The sequence below is a fragment of the Brienomyrus brachyistius genome, chromosome 10, assembly GCF_023856365.1.
Source record: "Brienomyrus brachyistius isolate T26 chromosome 10, BBRACH_0.4, whole genome shotgun sequence".
Lineage (NCBI taxonomy): Eukaryota > Metazoa > Chordata > Actinopteri > Osteoglossiformes > Mormyridae > Brienomyrus > Brienomyrus brachyistius.
This window is the reverse complement of record NC_064542.1, coordinates 7944672-7964150: the sequence shown is the minus strand read 5'-3', so window position 1 is coordinate 7964150 and position 19479 is coordinate 7944672. Positions and strand designations below refer to the sequence as shown.

General features: G+C 41.7%; 1 protein-coding gene across 1 annotated transcript in view; it reads right to left on the bottom strand.

Moving 5' to 3' along the window:
* Positions 1–19479, bottom strand: part of LOC125750481 (delta-sarcoglycan-like) — a 78942-nt gene that overhangs the window by 23717 nt on the left and 35746 nt on the right. Inside the window, exon 2 of the mRNA XM_049028343.1 lies at positions 10442–10630. Coding sequence (XP_048884300.1) covers positions 10442–10630 — 189 coding nt within the window. The remainder of the gene's footprint in view (positions 1–10441; positions 10631–19479) is intronic.

Genomic DNA, 19479 nt, shown 5'->3' with positions numbered 1-19479 from the left:
GCACTTTCAACATCCCTCACGTAGTTTCCGCTCAAAGGTTTACAGCCGTTGTACCTGATTTGCTGAAAGGAAAAGTGGGAGGTTTTCAGTCATTGTACAAGTAATAGTTCAACTGAAACAATATCGGGACAGATTCTTTCATTATTCTCCTTTTTCCCCTCTATCATTTTTGACAGAATAATCTGATATTCAGTGAAGTGCAAACTGCAGACTTTGCTGTAGACCGTGATTGTGAAGCGGATGTGACGGATCCTCACTGGCCAGTGCAGCATTGCTTGGGAAGCCGTGGAAACTTAAAACTCCACTGTATTTTGAATACGTTGTCTATATAGGGACACTACCGTGTTTCTTGTGTGTGGAGTTTGCATGTTCTTCCCATGTCATCGTGGGGTTTCCTCCGGGTACTCCGGTTTCCCCCCACCGTCCAAAAACATGCTGAGGTTAATTGGAGTTACCAAATTGCCCATATGTATATGTGTGAGTGCATGTGTGAGTGAGTGGTGTGTGAGTGAGTGCATGTGTGAGTGAGTGGTGTGTGAGTGAGTGCATGTGTGAGTGAGTGGTGTGTGAGTGTGTCCTGCGATGGGCTGGCCCCCCATCCTGGGTTGTTCCCTGACTTTTGCCCGTAGTATCTGGGATAGGCTCCGGACCCCTTGTGACCCTGAATAGGACAAATGGTTACAGAAAACGGATGGATTTATCCCTGGAAATGTATTGCTATATAAAAGGCTTTTCACACTTGTGAAAATATTGCATTTAAACACAAGTCATATGTGCCTGGCATATTAAATAGTTTGACTAATCAAACACATTTTCGGTTACATTCAGAGATCTTGACCATATAAAAGGCTTTTCACACTTGTGAAAATATTGCATTTAAACACAAGTCATATGTGCCTGACATATTAAATAGTTTGACTAATCAAACACATTTTCGGTTACATTCAGAGATGTTGACCATATCTGTTAACGCAACTACTAATGGGCCTAACTTATGCAATGAATCTGACAGATGTATGAACAGTGGGACGATTTGATAAGGGATTGTTAAAGATAAAAGATCTGAATATTCTAATAATACCCTTGCTTCAGGGTGACGGAACATATAGTATGATTTAAAGAAGGCTTCTAATTTTAACCTTCATGGAAACATGCCTGGTTGTACAAAAAGGTCAGTTCATTGGATATTTAAGTGACCTTAATAATAAGGGTTAATTTAATCCATCTGTTATATGTTTATCTGTGTGTAATTCTGTACTTTCTGCATCCTGACCAGGGTATGTACAGTTCTCTGAAGATCTGGACGTACAACACTCATTTTGCAACTGAAAATAAAATACAGATTATAATTTCACTGCTAGCAATATTGATATCAAAGCCCCATTCCTTTTAATTCACTTCAAGTTATATGTCCTTGTTCTATTTGGGTCTGTTCCTGGAAAAAAAATCCTGACAAAACACTTAATAACAGCTAAATCACTTTGTCACTGAGGTTGGTTCACTGTCATGGTGAAAAATTTGCCATTTACATCTTAACAAATTGCTCATCATTATCTTTTAGAATTCAGATAGTTTTCTTACCAGGATATGTTTGCATCTTTTGACCTTTAGCCAATAAACAAGCTTTTACGTTTAGCAATACCAACCTAATTACGCTAATTAGGGCTCATGGCCTTGAAGCCTTGAGCCTGTATAAATATGCGGGGAATTTATTGATTAACTGTATATTTCTTGTGCATTTGTATTTGTTAAGATTTTTTTTCCCCTCTGTGGGGACCTTATCAAGATTGCAACATACACCTAATTAGGTGTGTGTATGGTGCGTGTATAGTGTGTGTATGGTGTGTGTATGGTGCTTGTATAGTGTGTGTACACTGCGTGCTACACACACAGGGATTCGCCGCAGCACACAAACATGCAAAATATGAAAAACAGCTTTTTATAATAATGCATGAAATATTTTTGCAGTTGCTTTGAAGTGTGTAAATGGATATTCCACTTTGACCCAGGCCTCTTTTAGCAGAGGAAATACCACATCCATAGTAAAGTACTGAACCATTTTGTGTGGCATGTAGTAAAATTTTATTCAGTCTTATAATTTTATTGATTTCAGTGATATAAGTGCCTTTGATAAATGGATGAGCACCCAGTAATATGATATTATTAAGAATCAATATAAAAGCAGTAATATAACTCTGCTGATAATTTTTCATCCTCTAAACATAATTGCATGATAGTTGAAGGTCATTAAAACTATGGTGAGACTTTCTGCCAAGTCCTGGTATTGTTTAAGTCAGAGACACAAAATCAGGGCTTTGGGTTGAAGTCCATTAAAACAATATTGAGACTGATTACTGAATTAAAATCCATTCAGAGCTAGGAGTTCTCCTCCCAGTTGGGTGGGGCTGGGGGCAGGGCTTAAATTGCAGGAATATGTATCCTTGCATGTCACAGTTACTTTACAATAGTACTGGTGGCAATTGGGACTTTATAGGAGGCAGAATACATGTACTGCTGTGCTTTATAAGAATTCCCTGACATTAATACATTTTTGTATATTATTGTTATTTATCTGTGCTTCATTGCAAATGTCTCATTATGATGTTTGTTGCTCTGGATTTCCTGATTGCTCTTACTAAATGTCATTGGTAAATGAAGTGTATTAAATGCCCGCTACACTATTAACTAGATAAGTGCAATGCAAGAAAACAATGGAAAATTGCCAATATTTTTGGATTATGTTTGTTACACTTAAATGGATTTTAAGTGTCTTTGTGTCACTGCTGAACCATGTCAAAGACTACTTCATGAAAGGCAGCTACCAATTACCATCAAGGCAATACAGCGATGACCCAAAGTGTCATTACTGCTTAAAGTTATTCTTTTCGTAGTCTCTCTGGGCTGCTTGTCAGTGATTGTGCTGTCTCTTTGATGAATTACTACTCCCTTGATCTCTGAAGGTAAGGTGTCCATGTCAAAGGATATTCAGTCTTTTCCAAAAAAAAACTCTCAGGTTACTTAAAGTAATCTTGTTGTGTGTTGGTGAATGCAGAGTGGCACAGTGCTTTGCGCGTCACTCAGACTGCAGGTCGGTGAATGCAGAGTGGCACAGTGCTTTGCGCGTCACTCAGACTGCAGGTCAGTGAATGCAGAGTGGCACAGTGCTTTGCGCATCACGAAGACTGCAGGTTGGTGAATGCAGAGTGGCACAGTGCTTTGCGCGTCACTCATACTGCAGGTTGGTGAATGCAGAGTGGCACAGTGCTTTGCGCGTCACTCAGACTGCAGGTTGGTGAATGCAGAGTGGCACAGTGCTTTGCGCATCACAAAGACTGCAGATTGGTGAATGCAGAGTGGCACAGTGCTTTGCGCGTCACTCAGACTGCAGATTGGTGAATGCAGAGTGGCACAGTGCTTTGCCCGTCACTCAGACTGCAGGTTTGTGAATGCAGAGTGGCACAGTGCTTTGCCCGTCACTCAGACTGCAGATTGGTGAATGCAGAGTGGCACAGTGCTTTGCGCGTCACTCAGACTGCAGGTTGGTGAATGCAGAGTGACACAGTGCCTTTACTCTCACTGTAGTTCCCTTCGTTGTAGTTCCGTTACTGCAGACATTTTCTTTTATCTTATCAGCACGAGGCATGGAACAACCCAGGATGGGGGGCCAGCCCATCGCAGGGCACACTCACACACCATTCACTCACACATGCACCCCTATGGACAATTTAGCAACTCCAATCAGTCTCATCATGTTTTTGGACTATGGGGGAAACCGGAGTACCCGGAGGAAACCCCACGACGACATGGGGAGAACATGCAAACTCCGCACACATGTAACCCAGGTGGAGATTCGAACCCAGGTTCCTGAGGTGTGAGGCAACAGTGCTAACCACTGCACCACCATGCCGCCCCACTGTTTTATTTTATTTGATCAAATCTTTGACTGCCAGTGTTGTGTAAATAATATGTTCATATGTCTTTTGAGCTGTTGCAATTTGTAGCTTGTTAAGGACCAACTGGTATTCAAATTGTATTTTATCTGAGGGCTCAGATGTAACTGTCTTCCTATTCACCTTTAATTGTGTTACTGTGAATTTTGTCACACATCTAATTAGCATTTAATATTATTATAACTGACCAAAATAACCTTGTAAATGTCAAAAGCAAGAAGCGTCGTCCCTTCTTCAGTCACCCTGCTGCCCAGTAGGGAAGGGGGTCTCAGCATCATGTGTCTTCTTGGGCTCCTGTCAGTCATGCTGCTCAGTCACCCTGCCCCTCAGTAGGGAAGGGGGTCTCAGCATCATGTGTCTTCTTGGGCTCCTGTCTGTCATGCTGCTCAGTCACCCTGCCCCTCAGTAGGGAAGGGGGTCTCAGCATCATGTGTCTTCTTGGGCTCCTGTCAGTCATGCTGCTCAGTCACCCTGCCCCCAGTAGGGAAGGGGGTCTCAGCATCATGTGTCTTCTTGGGCTCCTGTCTGTCATGCTGCTCAGTCACCCTGCCCTCCAGTAGGGAAGGGGGTCTCAGCATCATGTGTCTTCTTGGGCTCCTGTCTGTCATGCTGCTCAGTCACCCTGCCCTCCAGTAGGGAAGGGGGTCTCAGCATCATGTGTCTTCTTGGGCTCCTGTCTGTCATGCTGCTCAGTCACCCTGCCCTCCAGTAGGGAAGGGGGTCTCAGCATCTTGTGTCTTCTTGGGCTCCTGTCTGTCCTGCTGCTCAGTCACCCTGCCGCCCAGTAGGGAAGGGGGTCTCAGCATCATGTGTCTTCTTGGGCTCCTGTCTGTCCTGCTGCTCAGTCACCCTGCCGCCCAGTAGGGAAGGGGGTCTCAGCATCATGTGTCTTCTTGGGCTCCTGTCTGTCCTGCTGCTCAGTCACCCTGCCCTCCAGTAGGGAAGGGGGTCTCAGCATCTTGTGTCTTCTTGGGCTCCTGTCTGTCATGCTGCTCAGTCACCCTGCCCTCCAGTAGGGAAGGGGGTCTCAGCATCTTGTGTCTTCTTGGGCTCCAGTCTGTCCTGCTGCTCAGTCACCCTGCCGCCCAGTAGGGAAGGGGGTCTCAGCATCATGTGTCTTCTTGGGCTCCTGTCTGTCCTGCTGCTCAGTCACCCTGCCGCCCAGTAGGGAAGGGGGTCTCGGCATCATGTGTCTTCTTGGGCTCCTGTCTGTCCTGCTGCTCAGTCACCCTGCCGCCCAGTAGGGAAGGGGGTCTCAGCATCTTGTGTCTTCTTGGGCTCCAGTCTGTCCTGCTGCTCAGTCACCCTGCCGCCCAGTAGGGAAGGGGGTCTCAGCATCATGTGTCTTCTTGGGCTCCTGTCTGTCCTGCTGCTCAGTCACCCTGCCGCCCAGTAGGGAAGGGGGTCTCAGCATCTTGTGTCTTCTTGGGCTCCTGTCTGTCCTGCTGCTCAGTCACCCTGCCGCCCAGTAGGGAAGGGGGTCTCAGCATCATGTGTCTTCTTGGGCTCCTGTCTGTCATGCTGCTCAGTCACCCTGCCCCCCAGTAGGGAAGGGGGTCTCGGCATCATGTGTCTTCTTGGGCTCCTGTCTGTCCTGCTGCTCAGTCACCCTGCCGCCCAGTAGGGAAGGGGGTCTCAGCATCACATGTCTTCTTGGGCTCCTGTCTGTCCTGCTGCTCAGCACTAAGGCCAAAGTTTTCCTCTACTTGAGCTCAGCAACTCCAGAATAACAAAATACAGTACGATTCCATTCCACACCAGAAGAGGTAAATGCTTTGCTCTCTTTAATACTGCTAAATGCTGTTTTCTGTTTAATACGGAAGCTTTTGAAACTCTGGTATGCTTTTGTGATAATGCACTTTCTGCAGTGTCCTGCCATGTGCTATATGGCCCATTTGTAGCTAAGGACTCAGCTCTTTGTATTTCTGTTCTGCCCTTTCTTCAGAGCCATTCTCTCATCTCGGCATATACGTCCTGGAAATGTCGAGCAGCATTTCTCTGGTGCTCAAGAAATGTCACGTCACTCAACTGCTTCATATATGCTCAACACTGACGGCTTGTTTCCTTCCCCAGCTGAAACAGAAGAACTTTGCTGGCTTCTAAAGAAGAGAACTCTGCCGAACTTCAGCAGCCTGACCTGTACATGATGTTAATCTTCACCCTGTTACCTTGAGGGACGGGGGGGGTTCAGTCACATTCCATGTGAGCTCAGGTCAGAACAGTTTTCCGACTCTTGTTACATCAATAGGACCTTAATAAAAGACTGTGAGTGAAACTGATTCAATCAAGAACATAGAATCTGGTGGTTCGGTGCCTGGCAGGGAAAATACATTTTGTACTTGTTCTTCTGGAAGTCTTTTTGAATAGTGATATCTTGAGTAAAAACCACACTTTGACTACACTGAGTAAAAAGTATAAAGTATCATTCTTTCTGTCTGATGCTCACAGTGAAATAGTCCATATCCACTAACATAAACACAACACCATGCTTAATAGTTTAGAGTTGAATATACAAATAAAGCGAGTAGTTAACGATTACTTTGGGGGCATGGATTTCTCTTGAAGCGGCAATCTTTGGTTGCCAGTGTCAGGTTCTGGTGAGCTTGGCAAGGCATCTTCCTTATCCTGGCCAGAGGGGCAACTGGAACGCCTCCTGGGTGCAGCTTCAGCATAGCACTCTGAGAGCTTGACTGAAGTATCTGTTTGAGCTGATCAAGCAACGTATTAATATTTCAGCACCTGGCAGCTTATGTATGGCAAGAATTACTTTTGCGGACTATTCTGCCATTTTCTTTGTACCAGGCCATCCATTAAATCGGACAGACAGGTGACCAGCCCTTAGCAGCTGTCCCAACACCCCTGACCCTTGTCTCCTTATTGATACTGAGTGACAAAGACCAAAAAGATGATGTGCCACTCAATATTTACTTAAATGATGTTGTTCAGCAGTTAATTAAATCTAAAAGCGATTTTAAATAGCTCGTTTACTTTACTTGTTTCACATATAACCATCCATAAACCTGAATTCTCCCCAAAGCAATTTCCTGACTTCCCCATGCAATTCATCAAAATGATAACAACAATGAAAACAGTCTGTCTCATCCAATAGGGTTTCTCAATTAAAACATTTGGTTAATGTTTGCTGTGACAGTATAAGTAAACATTTTATCTTGATATTAGATACTCCTACTCTCCTTTATATGTTCCTAGTTGTCCTTTACTCACAAGATTTATCCATAAGTATGTACTGTCCATAATTCCGAAGGAAATGCAAAGGTGTCCGGAGAATGTTACGGAGTGAGCCCAAGTGAGGATGATTGCCCCTGCGAGTGGTCATGAAAAGTGCCCTTCAAGGTCATCTCAAAGGTATCAGCAGAATGTTACGGAGTGAGCCCCCATTCAGGTGATTGCCCCTGCGGGTGGTCATGAAAAGTGCCCTTCAAGCCCATGTCAAAGGTATCAGCCGAATGTTACGGAGTGAGCCCCCATTCAGGTGATTGCCCCTGCGGGAGGTCATGAAAAGTGCCTTTGAAGCCCATCTCAAAGGTGTCTATTCTAAGCCAGGAAGTCAAGTTAGGGTAGCCAGCCCAGCAGTTTCGTTTGCTTACTGAATTCTGTTTCAAGGCTTAAATTACCACCAATTCATACCCCTTTAGCTTCTCAGTCTGAAGGACTCAGGAAATGTCTAAAGGTGGGCATCTTACATGGATAATAATAACTGTTTGTGATAGTTTAAGGACGTGGTGATCTGACGTTTACAGAAGGGCACTGTCGTAGTATTCTTCAGTGCCTGACTTTGCCCGAATAGCTCTAAGTCATTTAAGATGAAAAGTGTCATCCATGCAATAAATCAGCCAAGGACAGACAGAATTAAACCATCAAGGCAATTGACTTCTGGAGCTGGCGTACCTGCCGGTATGCACCTTTATTGCTGAAACTCAGCTTTCATGCCAGTGCTTCTCACAATGCCACAACTGCTTATTTTCCCGTTATTTCACTGTGGAAAATCTTGATGAATGACCATGTAACTTTACAATTATGCTCAGACCTAAAGCTTCTAAGGCTAATATTACAAAAAGGGGATATTTTTTCTTATTATTATGAGAGATAGATGTTACGCCCTGTCTCCCTCGGTCCTGTCCTGGGTCCCCCCCAGCTGACCTTCCCATGTCCCCAATCATTAACACCTGTCCCTCATGTAGCTCTCATTGGCTCTCATTACCACCCTCACCTGTGTGTGGTTATCCCTAGTCCATTGTGATAACTTCTTATAGCTGTCTGTCCTTAGTCCTCAGTGTATATATGTGCCCCTCCGTCCTGCACTCTCCAGACCTGTCATCGTGTTCCAGTTCATATGCAAACTCCCGGTAGGTCTGTGGAGGGAAGCACTCACTACTTTAATCTCTTGAATAAAAGCCGCTTTGAGGATTGATCATCTTCAAGGCTGCCTCTGGGGTTTCTTTACACCTCCCAGTATTACCAGATGTGACAACAGATGCATTTGCCTGTAATGAAAATGCACTAAATGCAATTTATCCTTAGCTTGTTGAATAAATGTAAAATAAGGTTTAAAGATGAAACAGATGTTGCTCCTCTCATTTAATGAAAATAAAAATAATAATAATTTTTCTGCCGCTTCTTGGTTTAAATTGTGTCTTCGATAAGTTGTCATATAAAGGATTAAACAAATGTACAGACATGCTGCACTTGTACAATTCCACAGCTGAATTGCAACCAGTAGCTGACAGAAAATGCAAGATAAAAGAATATGAAAGATGTTGTTTTTTTGCAAGAGTAAAGAATGTTTTCAGCAAGGGGGTGAATATTATTGCCCATGATACATTCTATTGACCTGTGGATGGATCAATTTTATTTTAAAGAGATTTTAATGTAGCAGAAAAATTCATCCATGGCCCAGAATAGCATCTAGAGAAAACGTACACAAAATTAACAAGGCAGGGAAACAATGCACAGCATGGAGATAGTGGTGGGCATTGAAACAGCAGCATTCTGGGGGTCTGATGGGGAAATAATTAGACTGCTAGGCTGCACATGAAAGTTTAGATCTTGATGTAGATTGCGTCGCCTCACAGGCCATAGACCCCTCCTCCAAACAGAGGGCCAGAAAGCTGCTCCGAGGGGAATCTGTCTCCCCTTGTCACCCCATTAGCCGACAACATTTCACAGGCAGAGCTGTGGACTGGGCAGACTGGCAAGAAGCCCAGAGTCTGCATCACAACTCCCAGCTCTGTAGTCTGCAGACCCTTCCCAATACAGGCAACCATCTTAGACGATATTTCTCAAAAGATTTTTACTTATAGTTAGCTTTTTCAAACCTGAGTGCATTTTCAAACCATTCGCTGCTCCCTGTACTTTTTGTGTTAAGTATGCAAACATATTCTCGCATTCTGCAATGGAAACTTCTTGCATTACATTGCAGACCAAATCTCAAATGCTTTTTTTTTTTTAGTTTTTAGAATTGCAACATAAATTAAAGAAACATGCATATGTAGAATGTCTAATTTCACATTAGATATAAAAATTAGATTATTTAAGTAAGTAACTGCCAAAACATGAATTCTACTAAAGGTCATTATTCATATTTATTCCATGCTATAGTTAAATTGCTACAGCGACATGGAGACACCTGAACTCAATTTTATAAAAATAATATAAACTAGAAGAGTAGAATTAACAGGCACAGGAACAACCCTTGTAGACAGAGATATTTAAATGGGGCAAACAGGGCTTTGATGGACCATATGGAAGACAATCCTCTAATTAATCAAAACCTATTATGCAAAATCAAATCCACTTGTACTCTTACTTATTTATGTGCTCATTTGCATTCAGCCTCTGCCAATATCTTGGTCATCAGCAGCAGCTACCCATGTTACTATGCAATAGGGAGAATGGGCAGATGTACTGTATATCTATGTAGTTGTATGTACAACATGTTGCAATGCCAGATTTTAATTTAGAGTATATTTTAGAATGGATAAAGACCTCATTGAAAATAAATTCCACAATCATAAAATCCACTCTTTTAGAATCACCCTAGATATCACATGCAATGAAACGTTTATATGACTTATTGTTGCTAAATGTAAAAGTAAAAAGTAAAGGTTGTAATTGTTTTTAATAAGTGGCGCATTCATAGTAAGGAAAAACGGAAGTAGGCTTTTTAATTGGATGTTTATGTGCTTAAAAGTATGGATTCTGAAGTCAACATAGGAACTGTACTGTAGTTTCTTGATCCGGGGCTTTGTTTGAATCATTCTAAGTGTCATTGAATGCAACTATACCTACCAAGAATAGACAAAATTAAACCATCATCCCTTAATATTCAGAGATATTAAGACTAGTAATAATAGTACTGCATTCCTTGCAAGATGGTCATTTGGCATGAGATTTGTCGACGTTTTCATGTGTCCCTGTACCTTCATGCATAAACACCCACAGAACCATTGCATCAAACTTAGCTTACTTACCATTGTGAAGTTCATAACTTTGAGGATCCAGATGGTTAGTGCAAGATTAACCAGGATTAAAACCATCAGAAGGAGCACGAAGCAGTAAAGGCAACGCTTCCGCCATCCATAAATGCCCACTTTGTACGAGACTTGTGGATTCTCTGGCATCTGAACATTGTTCCTGTCAGCACACTGATCTTGGGTCATCTAAAAAGGTATAGAAAACAGAGAGAGAGACAGAGATTTTTTTAAAAAAAGTTGCTTAGGAGACAATTTATGAAGATGGTCTATAAAAGGGACCAGATCCTATTTCTGTCCATTCAGCGGGATGTCGAAGTGAAGTTATTTAAATTAAGCGCCTCGCTCAGTAGCACAAGGACAACTAAGTGCCTTTATGGGAAATAAACCATAATAAGTCTGGTAACACGTGAGGCCGCTTACCCCCTCGTATGCCAGATGATTCGGTTACAAATTGGCATGTGACTACATATATTTCCGTCTTTCCGTACCAACTATATCCTGTCTTAATTGTACAGCATAAAATAAAATAAAAAACTGAAATGCTCTGTCCAAGCAGCATATTAACTAAAATGAATTAACCACCTAAGATGTGAGCTTCCAGTATTATTGGAGAGATAAGAATTCTAAGACTAAGATCTTTGCACTAGAACTTTGCACTAAATGCATTTTCACTCAGAATAAAAGCTTGCGATCATTGTACAGCTTTTTTTTTATCTCACATTTTGGGAATTATGTAATTGCTCCTTAACAAATACAGCAGCTTATCCCCTGCCTCCTATTCTGAGGTGAGAGCACATAGCATGGTGTCCTGGCAGCTTCATGTCAGTGAATTACCCACCATGATAACTGTGAAATATTGAGATGTTCCTTTCAACAATTATCATTCAGGAAACCTGTCCCTCCACAGCGATAATGTACAAGTCGATAGATGAATCCCCAGTTAACAAGGAGTACAAACAGCATTATCAGTGCCGACGTGAGTTAAACCCGTTGTGAACATGCATCTTCATTATATATCACTTTGGCAAATGCCTCTTGGAAGGTTTTCCTTTGCTAGGTGGGTTGGCTGAATCCCATATTTGCTGGAGATCTGCTGCATCTTCTCTGAATTGAAACATATAAACGAGGAGAAGAAAAAACCCTGCAGGCAGTTGTTTGATGAAGTGGGGGAATCATTGAGATAAATACTTGTGAAAATGTGGAGTTTTTTTTTTTTTTTTAACGATATGTGTGCACTATGTGGGCAGAGCAAACGTCTTCAAGTCTCTGTGCCCGTGATCGGAAGGTCGTCGGTTCAGCCCCGGCCTCGACAGAGCTCTCACGTCCATGGGCCCTTCAGCGTGGCCCTTAACCCCCAACTCCGTGGGCAACGCTGCAGGTGGCCGCCCTTCGCTGCCAAGCTTACTCTCAGCTGTATATGTGTCTGTGTGTCATGGAGAGCCAGAAGGAGTAGGTGAAAGGAGAAGTTCCCCATGGGGGTCAGCAAGAGTGTCATTATTATGATGTTTTTTGTTTCCAGTTCTCGCTTTTCTCTTCTTCAGTGAAGTAAACTGATTGTGGGCACCATTGTGCAGAAGGGAATAAGTGCGCAAAAGGTCAAACTGTGCAGAATGGGCTGGTAAGTGGCTGAGGAACCCCCAGCTGACCACTGCAAGGGGAAAAGTCATGTATGACGTTATGAAATTGGTACTTAAAGTCTGTCTTTTATGACAGGCAGGACTGTAATAAGACGGAAATAATATCTGAAATGCCTCCAAATGAGTGATCCATGGAATTTTGCTTCAGGCTGTAATATCTTTCTCAGTCAATACAACGCAAACAAAAAAGCTTTAGCCAGCTGTTCCATAAACTGAAAAAGTTGACTTCCAACCAGCAGGTCTATTATCATAACGTTTGCTGTATATCAAGCGACGGTGTACAGAATGTTTTTTTTTTTTCTTTTCGCTCAGAAAATGTCTTGCTACGGGCTCACAAAAGCTTTATTGTGAGGTAATTACTCTGGTTATTTTTAAGAAAAGCCATGACAAGTATATTATAATGTTTGTTAAAACTGAAGCGACTGAGATACTTCTTCCAGCACTTTTTAATTTGATACTATATGCTGTTATTCAGCCTTTTTGCCCGTCATGTCAGCAATGCAATCCTTTCTTTTTCATTTTTTTTTCTGCCAGTTTAATTTAAATCCTAAATAAAAGTTATATAATCAAAATGGGCTGCCTTCCTGCTTTTTGTAGCTCCCTCTTCATCCTTCGGGCCTTGTCCCAAATGACAGACGCAAGCAGGAATCGGCACCATTATAAATTACGCCCATAGCATGTAGTCATGCACACTCTGGAGTAACTGGAGTTCCTGGTGTTTTATTAGAAAAAGGATGTACCTTGACGTCTCAGTCCTGTAAATTGTGTGGGGAATTATCTATACAAATTTGCAAATAGTAAAAACCGGCAAATTATTTCATGGTGTGTACAAAACGTATTAAAAGTTTTATCTTTTGTTTAAAAAAAGGGTGACCACATGTAAATAAGTTAAAAAGAAAAACAATCACATATTTTTTTCCCACAAAAAGTTGAATTCATTGTTACACTCTTTTCGTTATAAATTCACCACACTAAAGACAGTTTGCTCCCATCCACTAGAGGGCGCATGGTATGGGGAATATGCGGGCAATGCTGTGGTCTGTAGTCAACCTGAACGCAACTTCAGCACTCCCTGCCTGCTCTTTTTCCAATAATGTGGTGAATTGAGGCTGGGAAGGTAAAATATCCATCTATCCATCTATCTTCCAATCACTTCTCCAATACGGGGTCCAGGGGACCTTGAAGACTGTGGATGGTATGCCAGTCTATCACAGGCCCCACACACACGCACATACACACATGACAAATCCACAGCCCAAGGTTTTGATCAGTAAGGTTCACCTGGATAAGCTGTAAATGTCACAGTGACCTTCTCCACAACACTGCAAATGGCACAATGCTCCTCTGGTCTCATTTATTGACATGCTTTTCCTGATTCCGATACATTTCTGTCAAGATTCACTCATCAGTGGAAATGATGAATGAGAATTTTGTGACTGATTGCATGATACCTGTATTTTAATCCGTTAATTGATCTTTTAATTCATAAGATGAATAATTAAAATTAAAAAGTTGGTACTAAAGATAGTTACAGAGATAAATTCGAAATGAGTAAATTAATATTTAGGATAAATATATATTCCATTATTCAATTATAATTTTTTTAAATATCTGTATTTAAAATGCAAATTTAAAAATGCTACATAAATTTGGCATTTTGAAAAGGAATTTAAAAAATATAAAGAAAATAAACAACACAAATCAGTTATTTGTATTTACTCTACTGAAAAACATGGAGTGAGCAGCAACAGAGAAAAGCAGACAAGGCGGAGACAGATGTAGCCGCGTGACGGTGCTCCTCACAATCCTCTGGTGGCCTCATTACCGGCTTTTGTGCAGGAATCTCTCCAGGTCTCTTTACCGTAACAAACACTCACCCTAACAGCAGAGCACACTCAACTCAATTCACATATTCTCAGCTGTGTCTTTCTATAGTTTCCACACAAATATACAAATATCCCCATCCTAAGCTGCCAAATGCTATTGTTATTAAATTAGGTTCAACTGCGGAAGATCACAAATTCACTGAGTGCAGACTCGCCAAGAAATGCAGAAACTATTATACTATCTGTCCTGTTCCTTTAACTATTAAGTGTGACTATTAGGTGTGGTGACCCACCCCTAGTGGCAAATGGTTTCAAACTAAAGGGAAGGGTTAAAAATGCCTAGACATCTCCTTAGCAAAACACAAAAGTTTTCTCAGTTTACAGCAGTCCCTCACATTAATAATGCTGGGGAGAGTGATTCCCGTTGACTGTGACCCTTGTGGATTTCGTCCCTGTCATTATAAATCAGTGGTCCTCAGACTGTGTGCCACACGTCAGCCGAGGTGAATGAGGGATGGAAATGAAGTTGGATCATGTGGGGGGAATTATTGAAAAACATGTGAAATGTAATATGCAGTGCATCTTCTTGATGTTATTACAATAAAAATGTGTATTAAACCTGGCTCATTTTGCTGATAATGATGGTTGAACAGCTTATGTTGGATGTGGAGACATGCAAATTTTTATGCTTCCGAAACAGGGCATAGCAGAAAAAGTTTGAGAAGCACTACTACAAATGCAGCCAGTACTGTATATCCCACTGCTGGGAAATCCTGGTTACAGTTTCAACAATGTAACCTTGTTTTAATCAGCCTCCCCAAACAAATATACGACATATAATAATATAATGTGACCATTTAAATCCTTAGATCCCAGTCAGACAGCACTGGTCCTTCCACTGATACGGAGGCCTGAAAGCTCTCGCCCAAATTAAATTCACTCGCATAATCTTTGTGCCATTGAGGAAGCATGACAAACAAAAAACTTTTTTTCCTTCACTCAACTGCTCTTTGCAAAGCTACCTGTGAGAAACATAAAAATCTGAATTCCATACACAAGTTTATCCATCTTTTACACTAAAGCAACATTTAAAATATCTTCTCTTTGGTGCATTGAGACCGTTTAATAGCATCACACTTTCTGGCCCAAAGTATCAGCAACGTGCCACTAACACAAGTCATACAAAGAGTACAGAGAAAAAAGGAAAATGATTAGAATTACTCTGCATCATCTATTCATCCATTCAGCCATTGATCCATACATTCGCTTTATAGCCACTTATCTCAGTCAGAGTTGTGAAGTCGTAGTGATACATTATCATTTAAATAGCTTTAGCACAAGATTAGGGAAAATGAATGAAATGCATTGTGATTTGACTTTTTTGAGACTGAGGGAGGCGCCTAAGACTAAAACTTCATTTAATTACTGCATGTTTACCACGTTTATGTCCTCATGCAAGGTACTCTGCCATAAATTGTTTGAAAGTATTTGTACAATTCAAGTACTTTTATGGGCTACTAATATGCCTCTAATTTACAACATAAATTCTACAGAAACACACATGCAGACATGACGTTCGTTAATAGCCGAGAACACTGGGGCAGCAAAAATGCTTCAAGCTGAAAGGTCGTATTTTATATTATTGTATATCGAATATGGCAAGGGATCAGTAGTGAGCATCATTCATGTCATAAGCATATTACGGTTTTATACATGCAAAATAAACTTGAAATGAAACAGAACACTGTAGTTTATTCTGAGAATGACATTATTTGTAATTACAGTCAAAATCATGTCATATTAGTCTCTGGTCCATGAGTGATTGTATCCTATGGCACCCTGAAGAATAGAATAACAACTTATAAATCACATAAACTTAGACAACAGTAAGAAGTATACATTAGTTTAACAGCCATTTATCTAGGTGTTGTTTATAAATAGCATGCAAATGAGTTCTGTGATATCAAACCAGGATGACTTAATGGTGCAGTGATTAGTATGGTTGCTTATGGGCCCAGGGTGCAAGTCTCTGCCATGATTCCTGTTGTGATTCCATTTGTGTGGAGTTTGCATGTTCTCCCCGTGTAGTTGTGGGGTTTCCTCTAGGTACTCCAGGTTTTCCCCCCAACAGTCCAAAAATATGCTGAGGTTAAATGGAGTTACCAGATTGCATGTAGGTGTGAATGGTATGTGAGCGTGTCGTGCCATGGGTTGGCACCCCATGCTTGGTTGTTCCCTGCCTTGTGCTCATAGCTTCTGGAACTCCTGCGACCCTGAATAGGACAAGCGTATGTAGAAGATGAATGGATATCACATTATCACAGTCCTCAAATGGTAACAATGATACTCTATTGACTACAGGCAAAAGTACCAGGTCTTAGAAGAATTCTCAAAGTTTCTTCTATTTGTAGTTCAGATCACTTTTATATGAATTCTTTATAACATCATAATCATTCCTCAGGAGATTAGGATCTTGTGATGAAACGTAACCAGCGGCACAGGCATACAGTTAGAAGATAAAAGTGGAACAGAAAACAGGAGACTGCACAAGGAACCTGACAATTTGCCGTTCTTACTACACAATAATGGGACTGCTGATATGTTTAGGGTTTTTACACTGTACAGGTGGCTACTAATGATTGACAAAATGAGACCTCATGAACCATTTGCTGTATTTTTTGATGCCACTAGATGGTGCCCTTGGCTTACTTTCGCCTCGTTTCCAATCAACGAAGCGTTGGTGCTGGCACCAGACTTTTTCCCAATCCGTCATCAGTTCCACACATTTTCATCCCAAAAAAAATAGCTCCAGCATGGCACCACAGACAAGCTGGGCTCAGAATATGGTACCGGAACGTCAGCGAAAGTGTGATGGGTTATGGCGTCCAAATCTTCCTTATACCCGGAAAATTCAGTCCATAACATGATCGGCAAGGCACCACTGAGGTACCCTGAGCAAGGTACCGCCCCCAAGCACTGCTCCCCGGGCGCTGAATTAGCTGCCCCCTGCTATGTCACGACGTCACATATGGGTTAAATGCAGAGGACACATTTCGTTGTTGTGCACTGTGTGCTGTCCTGTGTCAACAATGACCACTGATCACTAAATTCTATATCGTTTAGTCTAATAACTGCGGTGCTGGCAGTGATACAACTGATAGTTTATTAGCGGAATAAGGATATCCATCCATCCATCCATTTTCCAAACTACTTATCCTACTGGGTCGCGGGGGGTCCAGAGCCTATCCCGGAGGCGGCAGGGAACAACCCAGGATGGGGGGGCAGCCCATCACAGGGCACACTCACACACCATTCACTCTGAATAAGGATATCTCTTTTTTATTCTGAGAAAAACAAAAGATTGATCTGCTGGCCAGATTTAATAATAATATATAAATGTGTCACAGATCAAATAAATAAATTATTATGGCGTTTGAGTGGCGAAGGCATTATGAGTCAGACACCAAAGTTACATTTTTAGCTGCCTTTAGCGTTACTGCACGATCATCAAAAGGACAGCAGTAAAACAGCAAGCGAGAATAAAGGAACACACAGACGGTGGAGTCTTTACAGAGGCAGAATGTCATAATATAGCTTGAAATAGTATGGATTATATTTGCTGAAAATCAGATATTTTACATAAAATATTAACTTTAAAACAGCACTAAAACACTTGTGTAATTCACATAAATTATGCAACGATGCATCAAAGCACATATCTGCAGGAAACATGGTGAATGTCCATAACAATTTGCCCGTTCTGTCACGTTCTGTGTCCTGTGCTGGATCACAGGAAGCGAAAATGTGATGTAACTCATGACACATGTTTTTATGGTACTTGTGCATTTTTGAACTAGATAGATAGATAGATAGATAGATAGATAGATAGATAGATAGATAGATAGATAGATAGATAGATAGATAGATAGATAGATAGATAGTACTGTACCTGCTCCCTCTACCACAACAATAAAGGCGTTTGATATGTCTGGGAAAGGGAAGTTGCCTGAATGTACTGTTGAAGGAAGTAATTTTTCTGGGTAGAGTATCATGTGAGGAGTATGAGGCATTGTCCAGGGTGTCCAAATTTTACGTTGCATTCTTGTCCACTCGACTGCTTCTACAAAGTCCAGCTCAGCTAGTTTATTGAGTTTGTTGGCCTGTACACTATAGTTGTGGCCCCAGCACAATATGGCACAGAAGATTTGACTAGCTAAAATAGAATGTCCTTTAGTCGAATTTATAGTTAAGTCAGAAAAATAATACAGTATATGATAAGAATAATTATTGTACAGAAATAATAAAAGTATATATGGTGCTGTACGGTACTTCAAGCTGACAAACCACTGAAGCTGTGTAATGTTTTCCCAAGCATTGTGTGCTTTTGTTATTACAAACTATTGTGTTTGACCTGAAGTTTCGTAAGTACAAGTGATCCATAAGTCAGTCATTCTTAACCCTGGGACTGCCTGTACTTCAAGGGATCTGAACCTTCTCGAGAAATATAGGCATCTCAAGCTCTTCTACAGTGTCTCGGTGATCGCCGTCCACTCCAGCTTGTAGCCAAAATGCACTGCCAATTATCTGTATATCGCTACAAGCACCACACGGGACCGATAGACCTCCGGAAATCCTCCACTATCTCCTTGGTTCTTGTTATTGAGCACCACATAGCAAACTCCTTCAGCAACCTCCTCTGTTCTGCTTCCTGTCCGTCTTTGATGCCCCCACTATCATCTGAGAACTTCCGCATTTCTCATTGTCAATAACTGAAGACCAAGGTTAAACAAGACGGGAGTCATACTGTTCCCTGAGGGACCCTTATCTCGCTTACAGTCATTTCTGGAACTCAGGCCTGACGTCTCACAAACTGCAGTCTCCCATTAGACGGTCCACCTGCATTGAAAAAGCTTTTCCTCCAACAACACAGGGTTGTCAACAGACTTTAAAAATTAAAAAAACTCCATCCTCACAGTGCTGTTGGCTTTGTCCAATAAGTTAAAGACTCTATTTAGCAGGTAGACAGCAGCGTTGCCCACCCCAATGTGACAATGATGTTTACAGTATTTAGCAAACACTTTTGTCCAAAGCAACATGCATGTGGGGATCAGAGAGAAGATACGCCAACATCCCTGGACCATTTGGGTTCTGGGATTCTGAACATTCTGAATTAAAATCCCATTAATTGCAAGTGTACAGAAGCTCAAAGGTGAAAAGGGTCCTAATTAAGACTGGCTATGGCCTAGGGAATGAAACACAGGTACTGTACAGGTGTACAGGTGATAACTAGCCCTCATCTTTAGCGTGCCCAGTCAGCGTTTACTGAGAGACCTTTGGGCCTCCTTCATTCTGCAGGTGATATTCTTCCATAGCCATGCATCTCCATACACTCACCACCATGATACCAGTTTAATTACTTCCTCCCAGGAAGCAGAAATGTCATAATTTATCATAAGTGTAACCAGTGGGGTCATCTGCAAACTTAAGAAGTTCTACAGATTCACGGTGTGACGTACTGTATAGTTGGTCTAATTGGTGTATGAAGGGAGAACGTACACAGCCGTGGCTGAGG